Source organism: Temnothorax americanus, unplaced genomic scaffold (genome assembly GCF_048541705.1).
Source record: "Temnothorax americanus isolate GAGA-0224 unplaced genomic scaffold, ASM4854170v1 Scaffold17, whole genome shotgun sequence".
Classification (NCBI taxonomy): Eukaryota; Metazoa; Arthropoda; class Insecta; order Hymenoptera; family Formicidae; genus Temnothorax; species Temnothorax americanus.
Genome location: NW_027509307.1, coordinates 2,568,776 through 2,595,466, shown reverse-complemented (window position 1 = coordinate 2,595,466; position 26,691 = coordinate 2,568,776). Strand labels below are relative to the sequence as shown.

The following is a 26,691-nucleotide window of genomic DNA, read 5'->3' as shown; positions in this document are numbered from 1 at the left end:
TGTATTTCAACAATGTATTTTCAATTCCTTTACGTCGTCTTTATACGCGAGCGGTAACTAGTAGTGTCAAAAAGATACGGCAATTTTTATCGTATATGCAAAAATTATTAAACTGGATGGTTCTGTTTCCATAATAATGTGATGTTAATTTCTCAGTTATCATCAATACGCACTTCCATCTCTAGCGCTATATTATACAATTAAGCTTCAATCGTTTCGTTCAATAGATTCAACTGAAATTGAGTTGGCAACGGAAACTTATTTGACTAATGACAGCTTCCCGCTAATGAGAACGAAAAATATCTTTGACAGTACGCGCGGGAGAATGATCGGGAAGATCGCGTCTAGTCTTGGAACATCGACGTTGATGTTCCAAGGACGCGTCTACCGAAACGCACGTTCACGCAAGACTATCTCTACGGTGTGCTTTCTCACTGTCTCGGCGAGGGCAAAAAGGTGCCGTCGGTGGTTGCTGACTGGAAGAAAGTGGTGGTGGCGACGACCGGGAGGAAGACAGCGTAGAACGCAGGCGTCGAGAGAAGAACAGCACGCGAGATGAGCTGGGCGGAGCGGCCCGGCGTTGCACTCCAAACAAATAATCTAGGACGTCTCAATCCTGTCAAGCGGCGGACGTCGCCTCCTCTTCCTCCTCTCTCACTCTCGTGCAACCTCGTTCCTCTTCCTCGTTCCTCGCGGCCTCATCTGCCCGACGATGATCCGTGGCCAGTCTCCGGCGTACGTACTGTCACGACGTGTTCGCGAGAGGATCGACGAAAGCCCTGAAATCGTCGTAAATTATTGTGCCGCGGACATGTGGCGTTTAGCTCGGTGTAATTGATTGCCTGTACCTAGGAGGCCCGGGCGAGAGGGCCGAGGACCCCGGGGGTATAGCCTCGAGGCATAAATTATAATTGAATTAGCCTGAGTTCTTAATTAGACCGCTGGAGCGAGGACCCTCGACCCGCTCTCTCTTTACAACTCCGTGCCGCGCGCGGTCCCCTTTTCACCGCGTCTCTTCTCCCGCTGTCTTGCCTCGGCAACGCTCTTCGTTCCTCGACGTGCTTTGTCCACGTCGTTGTCCGCCTCACCTCTGTCCCGTTCGCCTCCCGCGAGATAATTTACAACGGGGGCGTCGCTATTGCATGTCTGATGCGCGCGTCTCTTTCTCCGTATCTTCCTGTTTTTGTTTCTCTCGGTCCTTTCCACGGCGCCGAGCCTGGTACCGGTGGCGGCGTAAGAATCCTTTGTGCAAGATGGCCGCTGAGGATATCTATGCTTTTGCGATCCCAGAATCCTTTTCCTGGTGCCTCTGGCTTCGTCCGGTTCTCCAATCGCCAAGACAGAAAGTGGTGGCGGCGGCGGCGGTGGTGGCGGCAATGGCGACGACGGCGACGGCGGCGGTGGCTGCTGAAGAGATTGCTATTGTTTCTTTCTCGCCGAGAGCCCAGCTCGTTCGTACTTTACGAGCAGAACTCACTCACGCCGGACTGTAATGAATTACGAGCGATATCTTCGAAAGAGAGCTAAGATCGGCGAAGTGAGAAGTTTGGTAAAGTAACATATACTGAAAGAGGAGGAACCACAACAATCAATGTAGAAGAAAAGAACACACATTAATCTGTAGATTTATACGGATGACATTTCCAAATATATATCAAGATTATGGAATAAGATAAAATAATTAAGCTTCGGAAGAATCATGAAACGAGCCTCTTATCTTAAATTCTTAATATATTTAGAAATCAATCTGTGCTTATATCACATAAGCTTTGAAGAACTTTTTGTTCTACAAAGAAGAGTAAAATCGCACGCGTAAATTAAAAGCTTGATGTATTATTCCGGGGAGGAAAGACTCGAGCGAACTTAACGAGCGTCACCGACGACCATTACCGTCTATCCGCGACCGCGGATGCACAATCGCGAAGGCATGCAATTAACGTAATATCGATCAGAATCGCGTGGCGCGGCGGCGGCGCGGCGGCGGCCGTCGGGCGCGGTGCCCTCGCGTCGGCAATCTCTTTCCCAGCTCCGACTTAAAGCCCCGATCGTAACTCCAGCTTTTATCGGGAAGATTCGTTTCCGCCGGCGCGTGCAAAACAAACGTCGACGCTCGCCGGTATACGCGAAGCGCATCCGCAGCAACCCTGGATCCTCTCACTCCTCCAAGTCCCTTTCTCTCCGCGCGCTCCCCTACGCGTATCTACGCTTTCCGCGCTCGTAAAAGGAACGTTTATTATCGCGCGTGTCCCGCGATAAGCGTCCTGTCCAGCCGACTGTGCTTCGTCCTGTTGTCCGAGAGCACGGACGCCGGGACAAGGAGCCTCGTTCTTGGATTTCTGAATCGTTCGTCTGTGCAGCGACGTTTCACCGAGCTTGAGTTCAAAGAACACTCTTGTAAATTATGCAAGCGCTTTATTCCCCATTCCGTTTCCCGGTAAGCAATCTCGCGAGAGAAGGCAAAATTAACATTTACACATAAGGAATAAAAAAAGAGCGACATCTTTTCAATTAGACTATATTTCTAATAGGGTAGTTTATTATACATGTATATTTTTTTACATTAAATTTGTCTGGGCTTGATAATAATTCTAGAAAACATATTTTCAGTCTGTTAGATCGTTAATTTTGGCCGGGTGGATGTGCGACCGTTGATAATTAATTTCTACGTTCGGCGAGATCGCATCGGCCGCACGTAGCGCCCGGCGCGTACGCGCCGGCGGATTCTAAGGTCGTACATCTTGTTCCTTCTTTTTTGGCCGGCGAACGTAGAGAGAATCGGAAAGCGAGAGGAAGAGAGGGGTAAGGGTGCCCCCGTGGTTAAGAATTGCGGGCGGTAGCCGTTCAGACGATGCAAATTCGAGACCGAAAACATTCGCGATGTATAATTCATCGCGCTGGTCCGCCTACACGCGATATTACGCGTGCTCTCGTGACAATGACACAATGTTTGCGGTTACACAGAGAACGTCGTCGCATGCGTACGTCGTAATCGCGTGCAAAGTGCGACCAAAGCGCGCCTCTCGTGATGTTAAGAATGAGTTTTGAATGAAGTCTTTCGAATTGCGCGCGCGCGTCAAAAAGATTTAGTGCTGCCGAGAGAAACGAACGACTTGATATATACTTTTATAAATCGTTGAATAATTAAAGTGTGAAAATATACAAGTATTTCTCGTTTTAAAGTTTTCTATGACATTCAGTGAACTTGTAAGAAATTATATGCGTTACATCTCCATATATTTTCACAATATTACATTTTCATATTATAAATTATTCATTGCTTTGAGATGTCATGGAATTGTCAAACATTAGGATGGAAAGTATCAAAAAAGAATGGCAAGATCTGACGAACGCTTGAAGACGGTAAATATCTAGAAAAATTGATAAAACCGCAAAAAAAATATCTCTTTTTTACATTCCCTTTTTTCGTATTCTATATACACAGTAAAAAATTTAATGTCAATGAAAGTCTACTCTAAATTTTGTGTTAAAATAACTCATTCATCGTGTTATTTTTTACATTTTCGATATAACATTTCTAAATGTAAAAAATAACACGATGAATGAGTTATTTTAACACAAAATTTAGAGTGGACTTTCATTGACATTAAATTTTTTACTGTGTAAGTATATAATCTTATTTTGAAAGTGTACGCGTAAATTCATTGAGTGCACGGGGAAGAGTTCGGGTGACAAAGCATTTCATCAAGCGAGTCGCGAACTCTAATGGCTTAAGTTTTCCCGATCCGCCACGCGAGTATCCGAAGAAAAAGCGATGCAGGAGGAAGGGGACGGGTGAGGGGTGATTTCACCAAAAACGGGAAGAAGACCGTGCTCGCGAGGGTTCGGGAACAACGACCGAGTCGTCATCGGAATCCGGGTGCCAATCGTTGAACCTGAACAAACGGAGCAATCGACGATACGGATCGTAAAGCCGTAAAAGCAAAAGTATCTCGACTCAACGGCTCCCGATTATACGTGTAAGCACTCACGTCGACGTCGGATCGTCACTGTGGATCGCGGACGGTGCACTCTCCCACAGAGTATATACGCATACAGAGGCATGCGTGTACAGCGAACGCCGGCGAGCGGAAGCGGAAACACGGTGCGTATGCACCACGCGGGAAGAAAAATATTTCTGCTTTCTTTCCCCTCGGATCTTACGTATCAAACTTGCACTATAAAAACGCTTTGACGAATGGAATATCCGCTTCGCAGACGAATGTTTCGTCGGGATGTCGAGTATTTCTTTACATCTATTTGCGCGGCGCCTGACGGATTTACCTTACGCACAATGGCGCGGAAACTTATGTTGCGATTTGAAACAAAGCTCCATAGTTATTTTTTTCTTCGACGTAGACAAATTTTATAGATAAGAAGCTACCGATACGTTATTTGCAATTTTTATTATCTGCAAATATATATATATAAATTTGTTAGGATACGCAACAATATATATAATTTGTTTTTCATAGCTCAATAAGTTTAGTATTTCTTGGTTACAATTGAAATAAATAATAATATTTTCATGATTCAAGTTGCAATAACATGTCTTTTAATTGATTTAACATGTTGCGTTTAATTCGAGAAGCGAAAACAGTCGCGCAAAGTCCGCGACTGTCTGACTAGTGCGGAAGCTATCTACTTGTGTACATCCGATCGTCTGATTCTTGTCTAATTCGGAATATCCTGCAGCAAAAATTCCCGCCTGTTATCAAAACATATATACATGTAATTGCTTTTCGCAAGTACACGTAAATTTCGGCAGATGCATGCGCGCATAAAATTTTATTTAATTACGGTTGACCAGTCTTACTCGGCGACGTATTTTCGGTGACACAATATGCGGATGTTGACTATTTTGGGAATTCCATTGGGAAATGTACCCGTTTATCAGGGATTGCTCGATGATGTCGGATTCTCTTCCCCATATTTGTTGCAATTAACACGATTTCGAGGTACCCGTTTTATGACCGAGGGAACCGGCGTCGCTTATTTCCTATGTGTAATCGCCGCGCGATTTTAATGACATGCGTAGCGCCGGATATTTTAGCACTTGTTCCGGAAAGCCAAGCGCAAACAGAAATCGAAATTGACGAGTGACGGGGCGTGTGGAAAGGAAAAGGATACCCGTCCGAATGTCGGCGAGTACATACATCGGTAAGCGATTCGGCTGCTCCGGCCGTGTTCGCTTGTTAATGGCACGGGAGGATCCTGTCGAGAGATCCCGCTAAGGAGTAGCGGTGTAGAGCTTGTTGATAAAAAAGGAGCAACGGGAATATTTTCTCGTTCGCCGTCCCCGCGCACCCTTGAGCTAGTAAAGCTAATTAAGAAATAAGTCGGACCACCAACGTTGGTAGATAATTTGCATGCTGCGGTACGAAGATCGAATAACACGATATGAGGTATTACTAATAATATCGCGTAGATATTCCGGGACTCTTTTAACATTTTGCGATGCTATCTTTTTCAAAATGATAGACGAGAATTGGCTGGAACATCACTTTCCCGCCGGAGAATCAGAAAAACTTGACAAACTACAAGTAAAAAAATAAAATAAAATCTATTGTAACGAAAACTAATAAGAGATGACCAACTAAAAAATAGTCTGCCTTAATTGGAACAGAGATTTCACTTTTCGACGTTTCGTCAGAGCAAATTTTGCACATATCTAAAAATTAGTGTCAATTGCGGGATTACTGACATAAATTTTCTATCCCGCGAATTCAATCTTCAATCTAATTTCAACAGCTATCCAATTTGCATTAACGATTATTGTATATGGAATTATGCTGCGGCGACATGCTCAAAACGGAAGGGGCCAAAGTTATCGCCAATACCATCCGTGGCATCAAAGTTATTCCACCACGGCAGACCACCTGATCGCGGTTAGATGATTGTCCGTGAGTATCGGGGCCAATTAGCAGCGGTCCATACCGCCGATTGGATACCACGTTTCCCCGCTGACTGTATTCCCGATTGGATATCACTCGGCCATGTCGGCCATGACAAAGTCCCTCCTGCAAGCGGAGAAATAGCCGCGGTACGTCCGCCTCGGACTGGTTCTACTCGGAAAGCAGGAAAGGTCTCCCCCTTCTCTCGCTGCTCTCTTTCTCTCTCCGACTCGCTCTCTCGCCCGTGTCTCTTTCTTTCTCTTTGGGCTCGCCGACTATCGTCCAGTCGGTGCAAATCACTCACTAATTACATCTAAAATGACTTACACATGTGAGGCGGCCGACGGGAGCTATAGAAAGTAGGAGGAGACCTTCGCATCGACACGCCGCATCGGCATTGCGAACACACATGCACGCGGCTAATGGCGCTTGTGCGATTATGCATATTGACGGCCGGGGTCCCCGTCCCCGGTACGGCGATTGATTTCATCGCTAATTGTATCCAACCGTGTTGCTCGTTATCGGGAAAGGTGCCCCTCTTGCACCGTTTGTCTTGGCTGCCGTGAGTTACGCAGCTACAAATGGCGCGCGAGCACGGCGTTTATAAGCGACGTTTTAATTAGGTCGGTTAATAGCGCTCGAAAGTGGGTCGTTCATGAAGACAATAAGTGTATCGCGAATTTGAAGATTACCGGCACGGCGCGCGCTTCTCGATAGCAGGCTCTCGTCTCAGCCAAGTACACCGAGTTATTAAACTGGAGCGATTCCGGTCGGTCATTTCACGGCGGCTTAAAATCGCTTCTCAACTCGATATCTCCGGACTGCCTCTCGTCTGCACGGGCCGCCAGGAAGCCCTACGAGTGCTCTTTTTTTCGCGCGAATCGATAAGCCCTTATATTAACGGTGTAATTATCTGCCTCGCGTAATTAGAAGTAAATTAACTTTCTATCGTTTAAAGCGTTTAAAGAGGATATAAATTAAAGATTATCGCAACGTAAATGAAGTACTTATAGCGATCGAGGCGTCAACATATCTCCGACACATCTGCTGCTCATATTTTGTATCTCTCCTACAGAAAAAGAATGTGATTATTGAATTAGCACTAAATTTTCGCTACCATAATAACATGTTTCCGTTTTAATTTGATGGATACTGTTTTTATTTTTAATCATATTTCTATTAACAAAATTTTTAAATAGATAATTATTAAAAACATTTTAATTGTTTTAACGTGTATATTTGCAACTTCTTAGTTTGTGTTGCGTATCTATTGACTTAGTCATAGAGATGCGATACTCCGTTAAGAAGATCGCTAACAAACATGACGTTGCTCATCATCGGCGAAGTCTGAGGACATTCTTGATAAAAATTCGATATCGTATCCCTTTTCTGGGGTAAGTAAACATTCGATTGTTCGGTGTTGATCGCGAGAACGACGTCGAGCGTAGATATCGCGACGGTTGTACGTTAAGACATTGACGTAACACGTGTATTTCGGGCCCGCGCCACTCAAGCGATTCCACGAAATTCCCGCGCGAACGATTACACGGATTCCATCGATGACTTCGCGAGTCTTATCTTACGTACTCCCACGCAGTCGTTATCAGCTATTCCGAGGTATTGCATTCGTGTCGAGAATATTTTTCCCCCGCGCGCGCAAACGACCGCGATACTTGAAGTCAATTATGACTGTAGAGCGTAATTGCATCACACGATGCATAATTATTTGCCTAACTAAAGTTTTATACGATAAATAAATATCGCGAAGATAATTATCTTTTGCTGCGTTTATCCTACGTTTATTCTTCTCTACACTTCTTTAATCTCTCTCTCTCTCAGGCATTTATATTATTTAATAATAAGTTTTTAATTTTTGAAAAGATAGATTCCTAATGGCTTCGTTTATGTTCGTAAATATAGTTTGAGTGATTTTCGCGCTTTTTCAATCTGCTCCTTGCTATATACGTATATCTCGGGTCATTCAGAGTTCGTCTGATCAAAAGCGAAATTAAATTCTCTTCGACCATTGGCCAGCTAGCTCTCATTAAATGCGAATCGTAAAATTTCCGCGGACGTTTCATCAGCAACTTGATTTAAATCTTCCTCCTTGAGAGCATTTTTCCGTCCTCATGGACGTCGACGGCACGGCATTGGCTTATCCCCGACGCGAACGACCGACTAAATATAAATTTAATCGGTGGATCGTTGCCCGAATCGATCGAACGCGGCGAATAACTGCTGTTCCCCGGTGACTCGGGTTGCTGGGAGAGTGCCCTAAAAGTGCGCCTTATTCGCTGTTGTCTGGATTCGCGTCGACTAACCAAGTTTCGTATGACTAACCTCCGCTGACTCATCCTCGTTCGGTGCCGCGCGCGAATGGAGGAAGATCCGTCGCAGACGTATATTTTGGCAGGACCATTTTCTCCCAACGTCATTGTACAATACATTCTCATCTCGGTAATGCGATATTTACCGAATACGTCTTCATTCATCTGTGATTTTTCGTCCAGACCGTAATGACCTAGGTCTTTCGATCGGAATCACTCGGCGATCTCGGCGTCGTAAGCGGTCCTTGATCCGTGGGGACGATACTTTCCCGACGGTAGTAGCGAATAATAGCCCCCCTCGGTCAGCTGGTAACGGTAAAAAAATGGAAAGCCAGGGAGAGCAGTCGTTTTTCTCGAATCGTCAGAGCGTGCGCCTCTGATAGCGCCGGGGTTCCGAGAAAAGAAACAGAGAGAAAAAGAGAGAGAGAGAGAGAGAGACGCGAAGAAGAGAAGAAATAGTGAGAGTTAAGTGATGGTGGGTGGGCGAGATGGTTATTTAAATGCCCATAGGAACCATTAGAGATTACGGTCCAACAACAAACCGCCGACGTGCTTGAGCCAAGTCGAACGGCGATATGTTGCTTTTCGAAACAAAAACTTTCCATAGCCCTCATACTTTTTCTTTCCCTCCGTACCTTTTCCCCGCGATGGCACACACACGCGGTTTCGAATGCTTCTGCATGCATTTGCGGATTGCGCACTAACGGCCTGCGAATGCGTATAGCACGCGTCAGCATATCCTTGACCGTCTCTGTTTAAAAAAACACGACCGGATTATGACAATTATGTCTAATATGTTTAATATGATATATAGACGTGCGTTCACTCATATAGTTGCGTCTTCATCGTCGTTTTCATGGCATGGCGGGATGAACTCGTAGATGAATCATATATATTCTCAGTAATATGATAACCAGCGACTCGATATGATATGCGCAACATTCTCTAGTTTTTGCAATCAACACCGAGTCACACAACCGTGTATAAAATTAAGATGTAAATTGTGTCTCGCACTTACGTCACTCGTGTTATAATTAGATTTTTTACATTTTTTCTCATGTCTATCATTTTAATTATATCTCATAAGATAACTCGTAATAATAGGTTAATAGCTTGTATTAAATCTCCATCTGGGTCGATTATATTAAAACGTGATTAGTTCAAAATTATATATAATTTTATTACAATCATTTTGAAGATTGAAAATAAAGTTACCTCAATAAAGTTAGTGACACCCAAAATAAATTCAAGTTTCGAAATATCGTTGCACCTGAAACAACTTTCTCAATAATACTTCGCGTGATTTACGCTGAAATACATTTTCGATTATCGCGATCACCCATATCGAGTCGTCGAACACGAAAGTATGTGCGACGATACACATAGCGGCTTCTCTTTTGAGAGATATCGACGCGTTCTCAGACGTCGATCACAACGAGCGCGATACGTCGAGGAGGGCACGTTGGGTTATCGGCGACGAAATGAATTCCTAAAACTCAATTAACCGTGGCCTCTTTAACGGCCTCGGCTTAACGAACGAGACGAAACGGATAATGAATGGTCGGTGCAGGATACGTCGGCTTTCCGATCGGGCCGAGCTATCCGTGGATACGTTCGTTCGAAACCGATACCCGCCCTAAGAGCATCGAATGATCCAACCCTTTTAAGTAGGTCTAAGTAAAACGCTAGGAATGCAAGGGATAGCTCGATGGTACTTCATCGGCGAGGTACAAGATCAGTTTCAACGGTGACTCATCGTGGAGTTCGTGGACAGCACCGTTTCAACGTCAATTCGTTTCACAAGTGTAAGCGAGTGTTTACGAGTGTATAAACGAGTGTCACTCGAATATCAGTTTAAAATATATAAAAATTAAAGTAATGATTATAAAGTAATAATAAAAATGAAGATTATCGTAAATTCAGTACTGAATGTCCTGAATTTGCAATAATAAATTATTTATGTTTTAACAGCAATAATTACAGAGAGAATAACGATTACCTACAAAATATTACAAATTTGAAATCTGGTATACTCTGTTCAGTATATATTTTTAAGATTAATGAAAATAAAATTATTTTTATTATATAAAATGCAGTACCATATTGCGAATAAAAATTGAATCATTATTTTAATCGTTTAATACATAATTCCCTACTTACGCATGATTCTCGAGAATCAACAAATCACCGTGGACGGTTTTTCTTTCACAACGATGATATTCGCCCATCTACCCCTCGCTCTCATCCCGCCACTTTGTAGCCGTTTTTTCTTCGCGGGGGCGAGGAAGGGGAGAATGACGAGGAGCGTGTCAGAATGAATGTGACGCCGGCGGAACGTCGCGGCTTCCGAGCAAAAACTACGTCGCGTACTCCTCTCGCGTGGCTCCTCTTCTTGTTTGCGCTTTCTTCTCTCCTTCCTTATATTCATCTTCTCTCTCTCTCTCTCTCTCTCTCCTTTCTCTCTTCACCGTCCGCGTCCCCGGCCGTGGTACACTTGACGCACGACAGTTCTCTACGTAGCGTTACAGGACGCGTTTAGTCGCTCGTCGTCTCCTTATCCGTTCTCCATAAACGCACGACGTCGACGGCTATCTACCACTTCACGTGGCACCAGCCTGGAGACACGAGTGAGTGTGCTCGTGTGCTGGTAGGAGGAAAAAGTCAGGCTCGATCAACGAGATAGTTTGCGCGCCGTATCCTACGCTGGCATAGTTCCGACCACATCAGGACGGTCCGTGTTGTTTTGACTCTGTCAAGTGACGTGTCTCCGCGTCTGATCTTTTACACGCAGATTGTAACCCAATCGTGACCACCGTAATGGATCTATTATTACTACGAGAGTAGTAGCTCTAGCATATGTTACGTTAAATATACATATTTTCTGATTCTAGTCTGCGTGCTAATTATATTCGAGTGTTTGTGGCTCGAAGTGCGAAGATATATTTTCGCATAAAGTGAAAATGACAAAAGCAACTGTTTACGTTAATTTTTTGTGCTGTTAGTAATTATTAGTACTATTAGTAAAAAATATTATCAATTTGATCAATCATGATAATTGATTGCACAGCAGGCGTGTTTTATACATTAATCATGATATTAATTAGCATAATTTACGTATCAGTTGCATTCCAGTTATGATAACTGATACGTGAACACTTGGAAGTTAAACTAGAATCAATTAGATTTTTCTCGGAAAAATGAAATATTTCGAGTAATAATCTGATGCACGTTTAATAGAATATTATTCATGTCGTAGAAAGCGTCGCGATGACAAATTCGATGATGGTCCGTGTAATCTCCTGGAATTCGGAAGTAGCCGCATGAAGTAAGCGGATTAACAGATATTCTTCATGGAAATGATGCGAATGACACATACTTAAATTCGGCAAAAAAAGCCAAATTTAAAATGTATAGTCGCGACAATTCTCGACTATAGTCACCGGTCTTGGTCATTAGCGAAGCGCGCACATGGGTGAGTTCAATTTTAATTTTGTATACGAAATTTACAATGTACTTCAGATTAGATGTCAAAATTGTAAAATTTTTTATATTATATTGATATCATTGTTATAATTTGGAAATCTAACTTTTCTCTATGCGTGCATATATAAAAAACAAACATGAAATATTTTTTATTTATATTAATATGATTCGGGAATAATCAGAAGGAAGTAAATTGATAAGATTTTTCTGAGTTGAAGGAGATTAGGCTTTTATGATGAATGCGATAAGACGCTTCTTTATTGACATAAAATTTACGCTGTGGGATATTTGTCTCGCAGTCCTATTTTTAAGTATTGTAATCTACTAACGACTCGCTCTAACTCCAAAATCTCTCTTGGGACAAATAAGAATTTTTTTAGAAACGCGCCATTTTTTACGCGTATTAATCAAGAAAGAAAAAATCGTTGATCTGCAGATGCGCCAAGAATATGTGATTGCGGTTTACTATGATTGTGTATTGCGTCCGCTGCGCGATTAGGCCCGGTCAGTTAGCGGTCGAATTTACTGGTTCTAAATCAAATCGTGACCCGCGTTACGGGTTGATCTTGATCGCGACGCTGGGCGATGCGACGCATTGCCGCCACGATTGGTCACGACAATTTGCCGTGGCCGTCTGGGAATCCATTGACACGCGTGATTTGTCGCAATTTGCCACGGCAATGTAGGAAACATTTCGGGGCCGGCCTTTGTGACGCGACGCCAGGTGACTTCTTTCTTTCGGGGCGTTCGCGTAGATCGGCTCGTGCTGCATAGGCACTACAAAGGTAGTAAATCTCGTGGTTATCCTCAATGGAGACGTCGTCGTTTATCTGCCTTCTCGCCATAACGTTGGAAGGTCTATTGGAACGGTTTACTGAAAGGCTATTTTCAGCCTTTCAATAAGTAACGCCGCGATATAAAAGTTGATATTTTTATAATAGAACGTTAATATCAAATATATTAAATGACGTAAACTCGTCGAGATAGTTTTCCGATTTAAAAGAAAATTGCGTTATCCGAATTTATTCGGTCAACACGGTCTCGTAACTTTGTTACGTCTATACCAATATACATTGCAGCGTGGAACGATATGCCAAACGCGTCGCTCGATAGCAATTCATTTAGTTGGCGACACAAACAAGTTCGGATGTACGCGCCGGGCAGTTTCGTGGACGACGACCTAGGTGATCGATCAGGTCGCTCATTAAATGACGCTGACAACGAGCACGATCATCCTCCGGCATGACTCCTCGGGATGTCGGGGGCCAGGGTGTGTAGTCATGCGACGAAATCCGTGTACGCCGCTTAGACGACACAGGCGGTGTCCAGCTGAGAGTCATCGGCGTCGGGTCGGTAGTCGCGTTTTTCATCGTCGTGTCGGAGTCTATTCAAGTGTTGGCAGTTTTTCACGCGGCAGGCGACAAATATCCCCACCAAAATCCCCCTTTGGATGAGTCCTCACGTGGTCCGGGATGTCATGCCGGGTCGCATCCTCGCCGGCAACATTCACCGTGCCGATCCCGTCTCGGTGACTTACCGAGTCGCGTGTACCGAGTGATCTATCGAATCTACGATCGCGATCAAGCGCGAGTGTTTCGAAAAGGTCGTTCCGGAGAAGAGAAGTGATTTCGCGCATCAACGACTCCACCGTCGTTTCCTCGCCGTGCGAGGTGATTTAATTTACCATTCGCGGTTTGTGCGGGCAGTTTGACGTCTTGTCAACAGTGGATCGATGTTGTATCATTAAAGTTTGGTATTTCTATCGAAAGATTTAATGACAATGCGAATGACGCTTTCACTAGGTTTTAACAACGCCTAACTGATAGAGCGATAGGTCGGTTTACCGGGGAACCACCGTTCTCGTGACTGAAAGGACTTTGCGTGTTACGTCAGCGTTACGATTAATGTAGATATCACGGCGTAATCCAGGTTAAACCTCTACTCGAAAGCTCACGGACTGTGGCTTCGATGGGTGTGCGACGGGAATTCATCGCCTGCACCTAACGCCGAAAAGGTATATAGGCTCGGTCGTGGGCTTTTCCCGCGGAGTTAATCTCGCGCGACTGCGAGTGCGACTGACGCGTCGTGACGACGTAATCGGCACACGGTTTACTTCGCTGAATTCCAACGACGATGTAACGCAGTGGTCGGCGTCACGCTGATTTCGAAATTGGACTAGTCGATCGGGACAGAAGTGCAATCGAGCCGAACCGAATCGAACCGCGCCGAAGTGTCATCGACCTGTCAAATGTGTCCGTCGCAGATCGTGCGTTATCCTATAACGGAAACCGCGAGAATTCGCGGCGAAACGACATGCTTGAGTCGTTATTGCGGCTAGCTGGTCGTAATTCGTACGATTTACAATGCATGGACTGAGATGACATGCACGCACCGAGGCGGAGACTCGCAGCTATGTCTACGGCGATCGTTGGGTGAGTTACGGCGATTTCATTCGCCACGTTGACATGTCTCTCGCGTCGTCCTCTGGGGACATCCTTCGGATTCCAATCTACGGCCGATGAATTGGTAACGAAGAGGGACCCAGGGACATCGTTACTTTTATCGCCCGATCGTAATTCCTTCCATTGTCACTGCCTCGTGATAAAACTTGGAGAAACTCCAGAATTTTTAGGATCGATCTTTCTCATGAAATCGCATGCTTATCACATTTATTTTATACTTTCCTCGAAAGAAAACGATGAGAAAGCGCGTGCGCTCGCGTACCTCTTCGGTGACTTCAGTATTCTTTTTTTACACTCGGTTATTAACGGATATCGGTGCAAGACGCAAGTAACGAGCATTAACTGGATGCTGCGTCACGAAGTGCGCCAGTGCGACGCGTGACGCGCGCATGCCGATCTTGCGTGTCGGAATTTGTCACGGTCGGATTTCACGACGTCCCGGAATTTCGCGACTCTTCGGAATTCCGTGACGTGGCCACGTGTGTAGTAACGCCAACCGCGTCAGAGTCCAGCTCGTCGGCGCCGCGTGTGTACGCATGCATTCAGCCTCCGTGGTACCACGCTATTGGTATCGATACGCGTGACAGAGTCTCTCTTCCTCCTTTCTCACTATTGAGTAAAAATTACATCGATTTATTATTTAAATCTCTTTTAATAAATTAATCTATAAATTTTAGATAATATCGAAATAAGTAAAAGTGACGATTATAAAATGATTCGCACGGTAAACCAAGAATATCATTCGATGCTCGTGATTAACGCGAGATAGTCTAGGCTGGAATTCTTCGTCCTCGGCACTCTTTCCGTCCTGATGACACGCGAAACATCTCACGGACATCTCGCTCGGACATTTTTCCGCCTTACGTAAGACGTCCCGGGAGATCCGAATGTTAATATATCCTCGCGCCTTTCGACGCCGCACGCCGCGCGCCGGCGCGCGGCGATTACCTTCATCGCCGTACACCGGCGTGTATTATCGCATCCGAGGTGATCCACGGCTCTTAATGAAACGGCTAGCAAGAGGTTGTCAGCGGGACGTCGTTGTGACTAAGTTTGCAATTATGTAAACCGGCATCCCGGCGCGAGTGGGATACTCGTACACCTTGGTTTAGAGGCGGTGGTCTTCGTTGATGTGAAAATTGAAAAATTGATATTGACGCTGCTGACGTAAATTAGATACTTCGGTATGTGACACGATACGTTCTATATACAAGTGGCTCTCGCAGTGTAGAAGAAGCGAGAGTGTCCGCCGCGCCGGATGGCGATAGATCAAACGTGATCTATTTATATATAGATTTTTTCTCATGTATAATACTTATATTTTTTTCATAATATTACAAGTATTATTATTTTTATCTTTATTTTTAAAGAAAGAGCTTTTTTAAATCATACTTATAGTAGACGATAATTCGCAATGATATTAATCACGGTACGTGATTAGACTTTTTTCTCCTTAATTTTCTATTCCGTATAGGCCTGTCTTTTAGACTTTTTTTTAGAGGCGTTTTATACAGAAGAATCGGTTAGTTTAATGAAGTATGAATCATTTATTCATATATATCCAGCAGCAATACCGAATCCAGTTGTGCATCGAGTCGCGTCGCGCCGCTGCCGCAGTCGCGCCAATGCAATTAAACCTCGAAACCCGAGTCGATTGCGTATACACCGTACCGCACTCCGCGTTACGACCCGATGTATATCGCGCAAGGAGTATGATGAATGCGCGGCAGAAAGTCGTGGCGAAATCTGTATCGTCAATAGAAACTTGTGTTTTCCTGCAGTCACAAATTTTCTATGTGAACGGAGATAATTTCTACGCGCGGAGATCGCACCATGCATTGTCCGAAAAATTAGATCCGATTGGCGTTTAATCGCAATTCTTATAAGGGGTTGCGTCACGAAAGAAGGGAAGACTGAAGATAACGATGAAAACCTGATAGTTGAGAGATGAAGGACGCCGTGCTCATTCGCGAGGACGCGCGTTCGACGGAGAGACAAAGCGAATGTTTTAAGTGGATTGGGGCCGCCCAAGCGGCATTCCACACGGTACACCGAGTGCATTGAGAGACGAGGTAGGCGGGATGAGGCGAAAGAAAGGCACGTTTGGTCCACCCCGCGGTACCACGGGCGAGCCAATAACCCAGTCGAATTAAAGCGAACGAGTAGCGAAAGTTTCGTACCGGCGTGGCCGCGGCCGCGGCCGCTGTTTCACCTGTGTTCTGTAACACGAGATGCATTTGCATTGCGCAACCGCTTGCGGCGGCTCGCCGCATGTAGCTCGTATGTAACTGGGTTATCATTTACAACCTGCGGCGCTGCGCGCCGCGCCGCGTCACTATTCTACGATTCTCCAATGCACCTTTCCCACACACGCGTTGGTAATATCGTTGATTTTACGTGAGATCTCATTTGCGTCACTTCTTCGCAGGCTGAAAACGATATTTCTGTGCTTTTAGGGATAATCATTATAATCGGTATTAATTATTCACATTTTTTAATCTTGTTTTAAAGTTTTGACAATGTTGTTGATGTCGTTTAATTATAGAGTTTACGAAAAGCGCAATTATTATATCTCATTTATTCTTAAAGATATTTATAATATTAAGAGGCATATGATTTATGCGGACTTATAGTGTAATCTATTTGTGACATTTTTTTAGTTCTAATTACTCCGTGCACAGTTTCGCTTATCAGTTACAACTTATCAAATGCACCTTGTATTTTCAATTTGTGCGATTGGGAGTAATGACTGCGCGAGCTTACTATATAATCACACGAAATTTATTTGCATACATGATTGCTTAGAATCGCCGCAAATTGGATGAAACGGACTTATTGCATATATTCCATTCGCGATCCCGATCGGTACTTTTAACTAACGGGTATATTTTTGTTGTTTCCAGGTTACCACAGCTTGCCGTTTTAGCGAAGATTTTGTGCCTCCTGATGGTGAGTATTTTCACACATATAATCTTTTCATAACGTTTATAGAAATTGTAGTCTCACTCTTTCGTGCTACGAATACATGTATCTTTTCGTCATAGGTAGAGAAGTAAATTAGAGAAAATTATCAGAGAAAATGAGTGGCTACGATATATATGTCATAGTTAATTAGTAATATCGCCTTGTTTCGTAATCCGTGAAGAATTTAAAATATTTATTAAGATTATCGAGGAATCACAAATATAAAAGTACGGAAAACTTAATACTGGCACTTTTATCGCGCTACGATCGGTTGTAATCTTATCTTTTCGAACGCGACCGACATTTGTAGCACGAGCCAATTGCATAAAGGTAATCTGACGATCAGTCGGCCTAGTTTCGCGGACGGTAACGAGCGGCATAGAGTTCGTATTATACCGAGCCGCAGTTCCGCTGAAGCCGCAAAATCGCCTACTTCCGAGCTCGCGAACGTACGTAAAGATATACGGCGAGGATGACTGGGTCAGATCTGAGATATTCGCTGCACGGGGAGGTCGGGACCCGGGAGGATCGCGTGCTGAAACTCGTGCCAAGAATCAAGTAAATCGACGATTACGCCGGCACGCACCTTACCTGCCATAGATTAATGATCGGCGCTTCCACTCCTACGCGTTTACAGGCACTGACAATTTATATGGCCGAGAGCGGCGGCTGCCGGCTTTGAACTCATCTTAACTCATATTGCGGCGTACGTTCAATTCCCCGCTGTGGGCGCCGCGAAGCGCTATAAGTTTTGACGTCGCTTGAATTTTTTTAAGTACCTACGACGGCGTTCATTACGGAACCGTTAGCTTGCTATTGCATTTTGATTAAATGCGCGCATGATATATCGAATTGTTCTTTCTCTTTTGGTTCTCTCATTTCTAAACTGTCTATATGTTACAATATATACTTGAACGTACTTTAACATACTTTAACATATCAATTTTTAGTTTATTAAATTGTTAATAAATAAACTGATTAGCCACATTTGGATATTAATGCACTAAAAGTAATTTATTGATTAGTAAAAAACCTAGATTGTTAAATTATGATAACCTCTATTTGATAACAAAATAATTTTCGTCACTGACAGATTGTTTTTTAAACTTGAATATCATACAATATGAATCATTGAGTATATCGTAGAGATTGGGCTCGCATGGCACTCGTCATTTATTACGCTTTCGAAATTGATGAAGATCTATGCTCGACTTCCCAAGATGATAAGGACAATTCGCGCGACAGTCTCATCGAGCGGAGACTCGAATCGTATTTAAATGAGATTTATGTATCCTCGATACCGGTCTTGAGCGGTGCAGTAAACGGTTCGCTGGTCCAATAAATAATTAAATAGATGGTCGGCTTAATCGCGAGCGATAAATTTAGATGTCGCCGGTTGGAGTAACCGGCGCATGTGGCAAATCGCGACGAGCGTATCCCGAGGCTATCGCCTTGACGATACGTTTGTTAGGTGAGAATTTAATGAACAGCTAATACAAAACTGCGAGGAGCTATTTGTGCTGACAATTGTCATCATTCGCTCGCTCGTTTCCTTATTGTTTGAAAGTCCTGCCGATTAAATGATAATGCGAATATCATGGTGATGATGCGGAATCAATTAGCGTGTCGAATTTTTATACGCGGCGCATCGCGGACGAGCGCGATTATACTGCACGTACATTTGCAACACAGAATTCAATATAGAATTTGTTGCGTGCGACAACGTCATAAACAGTTTCCGCGAAAGTATATATGAACTTAACTTTGTATGTTAAACTATAGAGAAGCTATCAACGCTGCTATACCAACGCTATTCGTCTCTTGAGCTATATACGTAAATACGATCTACCATCTCACGTATTAAAAGGCTCGTGTTACAGAATCAGGGAACTGCAATAAAATCCTGCAATGCGAATTTAATTGCTCTTCCCGTTCGCACATATTACTGTTTGTCGCCGTATGTACGTTCACTATACGGCGGTGTTATACCACGACCGGGATTTCCTTGTGATAAATTCTAAAGTAAACGCGTATAGCATTGATTCTGACGCGTAATGCGCGAAAAATGTGAGCATCAAGAGTAATCAATTTAGAAATATTGACATTTAACTGCAAGGACGTGTTGCACACAATTTAATATCATAATTTAGATGTTCATACGTATTAACGAATTCCGTGCAAAATTATAACTTATATTAGAAGAAACGCGTCATACATACCTACGATATCAACGTTCCTAATATACGCTCGTCACGTCTATTATATATGCAGATTCATGCGTCATTCGAGTATCGTGATTGTTCGATCGTGGTGTAAGCTTTCTATCTTCGATGTTTGTCGGATTAACGCTCGTTGCATCGGCTATCATGGCATTGTCGGCGCCACTTTTGATATATAAACGAAACGCCAGTTTCGGCGACTATTAATGGGATGGCTCGTGTCCGCTCGTTAACGAGATCTCTGCCATCAGCGTACACCATCACCTCCGAGTGGCCGGCACGACGACTCTCCGTCTTCGTCCGACACGGCGCATTTTTATCCGCGCGCATCTATCGCGGGGAAGGATCCGCGCGGGCGGATCAAGGAATGACTCGATGTCGTGATATGTGAACCGACCGTAAAAGCGTTCTTCTCAAGCGGCCGTGGAAGAATTTCGACGTTCTTAACGACTCTCCGTTCGGTCGTTGTTCTGAAAACATGCCACGCGAATTCTTATCCCGCCAGCTTTGTCGTTATATTCAACGAGAGATAAACTATCAGATAATTCGCGACGGATAATATAAAGCGCGATTCTAATTTTGGACCGAGTTGCTTTTTTTTCTCTCTATATTTGCTTTTTTCTCTTCATGTTTGTACATTTTGTACCTCTCTCTTTTATTTAATGTAATATGGCAGCGAATAATTAAATATCGCAGATAAAATGTAATTTATAATTCCGGACTGAAGAAGCACTACCATAAAACGGACATTTTGAATATTTATAAATCTTGGATTTTATATAAATTGTAAAATTGATTTGATTTGAGACATTAGAAGCACTGCTGTTGAAGTCATTTGCAAATTTTTTTTTTTTTGGAACGTCTCGATTTGCGATTCGTTTAAAGATATTATTTGAGCATCTTATAAAGCAACTTGCCAATTTCTCTATTGGCGTGGCTAAGAAATTTTGGAATATACGGGAGGCTTTTTTAATTGCAGGTGGTGATGTGCGGGGCGGTGCCGGCGATGGTGCGCTCCGTGAGTCTCTACTCGACGTGCAGCAGCGGCAATGTTACCGTAATAGGCCGCTCGATCAAAGCCATGGGACGCGACGATCACAATGCACCCTACCGTAAGTAAGACCGCCGCGCAAAAATCATTATGCTTCACTTGTTGCTAATATAATTTAGATGCGATAGATAAAACATTTGTTTTAATGAAGAGTACCTACTGTTTTGTGGCTGTTATAACACTTTGTTGTTCCTTTTTCTGAAATATCTTCCAAATTTTGCGGAAATAATCCAAGATATTTTTGTATCCATTATATTTCCATAATTTTTTTACATTTTATAATAAAAAGATACATTTTTGAAATGTGGTTAAATCATTAAAATAAATTTCTCTTTACGAAAGATGTCTCTTATCACAGCTGTGAAACTTGCGAATTTAGGATAATACAAAATTTATTAATTGTCAATTGATCATTAAACATGATGTATATGTTTGACACATGATTTGCATACTAATTATCTCTAAAGTGAAAGAGATACTATGGTACTCGTAGTATAATAAGACTATCTGGAATAAGATAATTAAATATGTTAATCGAATCGAGTTAGCATTTCTTTATCATTTCGATAGACAGTTTTGTCCACAAGAAAAGGATTTTTATCCGGGTACGATGCAGTAAAGAATTTAATTTATTGTGATTCTTATCGATCGACCTCGGTAGGTCAGGAACCTTATCTCTCTCGTTTTCGCTATCGAATGTCTCTACGGCGGGGTCTTCCGGGATGAATTTCCATTTTTACGAACTAATAATTGCAGTCCTATTTCCGCGAACAGTGCGTCGGACGCACAAATATCGTGGAAGAAATAAAAGGAGTAAAAGAAGACGGCCACTGAGGAGTCTCGATGAATTACGACGTACTTTTATCCCGTCTTGATTGTTTTCGGCTAGACACTCTCGTCGTTTGCTTTATCGTGCGCGGAATGTATCTCGCCCGAATTTCTATTTATTGGAATCGGTTTTACGAGCGGATTGTTCAGAAATAAAAGAATTTATTCTTATTTTTCGAAAGGTTGAAACGAGATATTCAATAAAATATACGGGACATTTACATAAGTGCTCGCTTATCTTCCACCTGTATTTTATCTCCTTACACATAAATCCGCCATGAAAGCGACGCTTGTTTATGAACAGGATGTTATGATGTTGATGATGTATTTATTAAACGTTTGTTAAACATTTGTATCCCTGGTTAATGTCCGGTTAAACCGCGCAAATCGCTGACACAGAATTATGATGAATAAACGCCTCTCTCTTGTTTGTCTCGCACAACTCGCTCGTTCACGTTAATTTGCCGATGACCCTAATAACAGTCCAAAGTCGACTCTTTTCAAACGGAGGTGGCTAATGAGATTTTGAGGTCTGAAGTTATTAATATCTAAAGAATTGAAAACTGAAAGCTCTTTAACTTTATATCAATTATTTTTCACACATATTTGTGCAATAAAACGAATTTAATTCGCGTATGAATTTTTTCTTTATTTCACGCAGCGCAATATGGTTCTATTGTCAAATTTTGCCAGTACGAGATTTTGTAAAGAGCCGCTAATATACTAGGAAACAAGGAAACTCCATATCATAGTTTAAGTTTCATTAACTTCCATATACGATTTCCCCTCACTGCCGCAAAATGCTCCTCCCGCGGCGGTTGTTCTCGCAATTTCGCGAGTCCGCGAAAACTTTGCGCGTGATATCTCGGACGAAACGAGCGAACGGGCTGTCCGCCCTACACGCGGCGCGAGTACGAGGCGGTTCCTCTTGAGACGATTGCCGGCGAGGTAGGGGACGAAAGGAAGGTTCGGAAGGAGGGAAGAAGGCGCTCGCTTGTGCAAACAGAGGAGCCAGTTTTCGCGCCGCACGCTGCGCGTCGCGTCTGCACCTCCCCGAGATCCATCACCTTTGCGTACCTCCTCCTCCTCCTTCTCCTCCTTCTCCTCCTCCGTCTCTTGCCCCCTCTTGCCTCCTCCTACCTTCTTGCTTTTTTTTGCCTCCACCTTTTCCCTCTGTTACTCTGCTCTCTCACCTCTCACGGCACTCAACTGCCGACAACGAGCCTCTCCTGACCAGCGATTACTCAAGCCTTTCTCGCGACTTGGAACGGCGCGGCGTGTGCTGCTGCACGGGGGGATTGAGACACTGTGAGAGAGTCCTTGAGGAACCATGTACCAGACTTCGAGGAAGAATGCGCCATGACAGATCTTTGGAAGTCTGAAGTCTTCTGAAGCTTCGTTGTCGCGCAACGAATTGTTGTTGAATACCAGCTGATGTCTGTTTTCTATTAAATATCAGATAAATTATCATATTGTAAAAATTCCATTAATTTATTAAACAAAATTAAAATCGTACAACGTACGGAGGCATGCCATCTCATGCACAATAGTGATTTTCCGTTAGCATCGTTTTTTACATATCGATACTAGTAAATAATTAAAAGAATTACGTAATTATATAAAGTATTATTTTTTTAACGTTTAACGCATCTATTAATTAAATCATCGCATTAATATGATGTAATTAATATATTAAATTGTGATTTAAGTAGAATATATAATATTAGAAGTGTACAAGAAGACACGGGAACGTCGAACGAGGGGAAACTAAGCCAATCCGGAATGATAAGTCATAATTCAAGTGCGCGTCAGTTAATAACACGATAATTACTATTATCCACAATCAAGGTAAATAATAATTATCGACTTTTCGTTACTCGTACGCCGAGAGCAAACACAGATGCGATCGACATGACACGCTATACTTATAATTACCGTGACGCGACATACTTACCGCGCTTAAATGATCCCCCAAACACCTCGCGAAGCGTCTGACGTTTGATGTCCCGGAATTGGGTGTCCTTCGGACTGACACCCGCGCGAATTTCGACACGACGGAAAGGGGGAAAAGCGATAGAGATTTGAACGGGGCGTATTACGAGCGGGGAAATCGGTTGCGCCGGCAGCAGCACCGCGATCGCCCGGACTGGAATTTAATTATTCGAGTCGCGGTGGGCTGTGATTACCGCGTCAGCCCGATAAACCAGACCTTCACCTGTCGCACCTTTGATCCATCCCGTAATACCTCACGTTGCATTCCTGGTCCGTTTTGATGCACCGATGCTCGTCTACTGTGCATCGTCGAGGAGAGGACGCATCCTCGCGCATCGGCCAATCGTGCGTTTAGGTGTTAATGACAGGTTCGCTATTATACCGCGCGCGCTCATAACGAGAGAAAGAGAGCTGCGCGTCTATACGCCGTGTTCTTTCTTGCCTTTCCCTTTTGACTTTTTCTTGCGCTTTACACGGTCGGTACCCGGCCATCTCTCCCTCGCGCGTTGTATTATAGCTTTCATAACGCCGACGCCGCGAAATTGTAGCGCCCCAGTGGTTCTCGGCCCGAGACGACGCGTCGTCTCACCTTTGTACCAAGGCCGGCATTACATCAACAGTTAATGGCCATATCGATGCTTCTTGCCGCGGTGGTAATCGCGTGTAATTTCCTTTTCTCCGTTTCTCCAAGCTAGGCGAATATCCCTAAGTCTGATAAATTTTTTCAGGTTGTGCATCGCGAAGCTCGATCGCGAGATAAAACCGTTTAAGTAGTTTGCTTCGACGCGCGATAGAAAAATGCAGGTAGTTGCGAACCTGTAACGAGCGGCGAATTGGTTCCTATATCGCGAGGAGCACGTAGAAGTAATATATGGGATCCATTCTTCTCTCCCTCTACCTTGCTCTTTTCCTCTTACGCGCAGGCCCATCCTACCGCAGTTATTATCCGGAGTAATCGTGCCTAAAAGCCGGTGCCCGCTTTTGATTAAAATTGGCTTTTAATTCATTTGGCAGCCTCTAATCTCGCGGCGGCTCCGATCAGAGGGAACCAGAGCGAGGGCGACGTGCCGATGGGCCAGGGGTAGGGGGAAGTTGAGGGAGAGAAGACAGAGGTTTGAAGCGAAAAATTTAGTGGCTTCTTCTCTTCATCCTCATACGCGCCGCCGAGCTTGCGAGTGCGTCATGAATAAATTCCGATGTCGCACCTTTTTTCGGCAAGATATATTACATATCTTGCCGAATCGATCGATTGCGGATAGGCTATATACGGAATACTTCTTACGTGTAAAGCTCCAGAATTTTGTATTTTGCAAATAGTATTCGTTATAAAAATAATTTTGCTTTGTAATTGCACTTTTAATTTCTTTTTTTTGTTACTTTTTATCTTCTTAATTCGGTCATAGAGTTTGAAAACTCGCAGAATCGTGCAGAATAATTCGTTTTGACGAGTACTTTATTATATTTCATCACAGAAACGTTTCCTCGATTTCACGAAGTATTTCTCTTGATATCAAGATGCTTATTGCGTCCGGCACACGCTCTAGCACTCGGTGGGGGGTGGGGGGAGATTCATCGTCCGAGGAGATCCGTCAAATGGAAGATTGAAATCAACGCGCCGTAGACGGCTGTCTCGAAACTCCGTGCGTCTGGCAACTTACTAACAAACGCGTCAGCACTCGAAATGGCGCGCCGGCCTCACTTCCTTTCTTTGATAACGATAACCATCGCTTCGAGACGGAGCGACGGACGGAGTTTCGCCGCGATTGCTTCGGTCGCCGACGATGTCGACGGCGACGAGGTACCGGAAATGTGAAAGTTCGGTAATGGGTAACTGGAGCGAACAAACACGTATAAAGGACTTTGTGAAACGCGCGGGTAACATCGCTCGGGTTGTTATCATCGTATCTTTTTCCGCCATTGTGTGTACCGCAGATATTGCGCGGCGCATACTTAAAATTCCGGTGTCACAAACCGGAAGGAAGGGACCATCGACTCCGTGCTCGATATAGTTTCTGACTTATTTGCGAGACCACTGCGATATTAATATATTATCATGTAACGCACATTCAGTGTCTCATTATCGATACGCTAGTTTCGCTACGCTCAAATTTCCATATCCCGTATAACTCCCTCAATATTTCTGATAAAGTTCGTATTAAGATAGCGCAGCTATGTGTGTGTTTGTTTCAGACTGGTTTTCATCATAACACCAACCGCTTCGCGAAACATTTTACCGTTTATTAATCGACAAACTGTCCACGGTTAGCTGATTCTCAAAAAAACGAAGTTGTTGACGTCTGTTATCAACTTTATCGGTATTTGTATAAAATCATATTTGTTTTCATGATGATGATAAAAATAATTTCGAGGTTTTATTTTTGCCAATTAATTACCGATTGATTGATCGCAACTGATCGGCTGGAGAGATTACAATTTTCTGATCAAGTATCTGATGCATTAAAATTATTAAGTGCAGCATCTGTATCATGTAATTGATGGATTGCTTGAAAAAGTGATTTATAATTTTTTGTTGTTGAAGATTTATTAATTGAGCTTTTATACAATTTTTTTATCGAATAGCAAAATATATAAAAATTTTTATGATGAAGTTTTGTGATCTAGTCCAGTTGTTTTTATACAAGATAATACTATTCGAGAAACGCTGTTTACTTTGTTGTGCACTTGTCGCTTATTTAAATTGCAAAGTGATTGCGTAATTTATGACTAATTATTCAATTACAAGTGCTCTTGAAATGTATCTCTCAATTACTATTTACAAATTAGTACATCAGTATTCATAAAATCTATCGATTGTCACGTTAAAGGGAGCGTAATCATGTAGGTATTTCTCACAGGGACTTTGTCGAGTCAAATGATAGATAAAAACAATGGTTTCCCTTTAATGATACTATCGGAATCGACATCCCATTGCGAGCTAAATCCAATTAATTAGCGTAAGTGGCGCAATTAATTGGCGCAGCAGACTGCACACCATAGGCTAGTGAGATAGCAGTTTCAGATTAAGTTCTCTGCTTCTTACTTTTTTTTTCGTCTGCGAAGACCCGTGGAAGGCGACAAGGGAAAGAGGTGCAAGTAAGAGAACCGGAGGAAGAGGGAGAGAGAGAGAGAGAGAGAGAGAGAGAGGAAGAATTAGACGGAGCTGAAGAAGGGCTTTACGAGGCAGTTCGGGGACATTCTTGATTTCGATGTTGGAAGGGAATTCGACGAGAACCACTTGAATTTAACGAGGCTCCACGGCAAATGGGCCACCCTGCAGACTCGCCTCCTTTATTTTCTCTATACTACTGGAACTCATGTCGCACTACTAACCCATGGGCAAACACTCGGTCTTAAGATTGCGCCTTCCGTCAAAAAGTTTCCGAGAAACATTGCGATCGGCTCTAGACAAACCTATCAGCGAGAGGACGAAACTTTTGCCTTTCGATCCTTTTCTCATTATATGGTTCGTACCAT

At 43.4% G+C, this 26,691-nt stretch overlaps 1 protein-coding gene across 7 annotated transcripts in view; it reads left to right on the top strand.

Annotated features, from left to right (window-relative positions):
• LOC143895769 (fibroblast growth factor 18) overlaps window positions 1-26,691 on the top strand; it is a 139,244-nt gene that overhangs the window by 106,546 nt on the left and 6,007 nt on the right. For 6 of the 7 annotated variants that reach the window (XM_077403114.1, XM_077403112.1, XM_077403113.1 and 3 more), the window contains 2 exons: window positions 17,067-17,112; window positions 20,326-20,458. In XM_077403114.1, the coding sequence (XP_077259240.1) occupies window positions 17,110-17,112; window positions 20,326-20,458 (136 nt within the window). In that variant the 5' untranslated portion in view covers window positions 17,067-17,109. Of the gene's footprint in view, window positions 1-11,560; window positions 11,691-17,066; window positions 17,113-20,325; window positions 20,459-26,691 lie in introns of those variants that run through there. The other variant, XM_077403115.1, reaches the window with a different exon arrangement.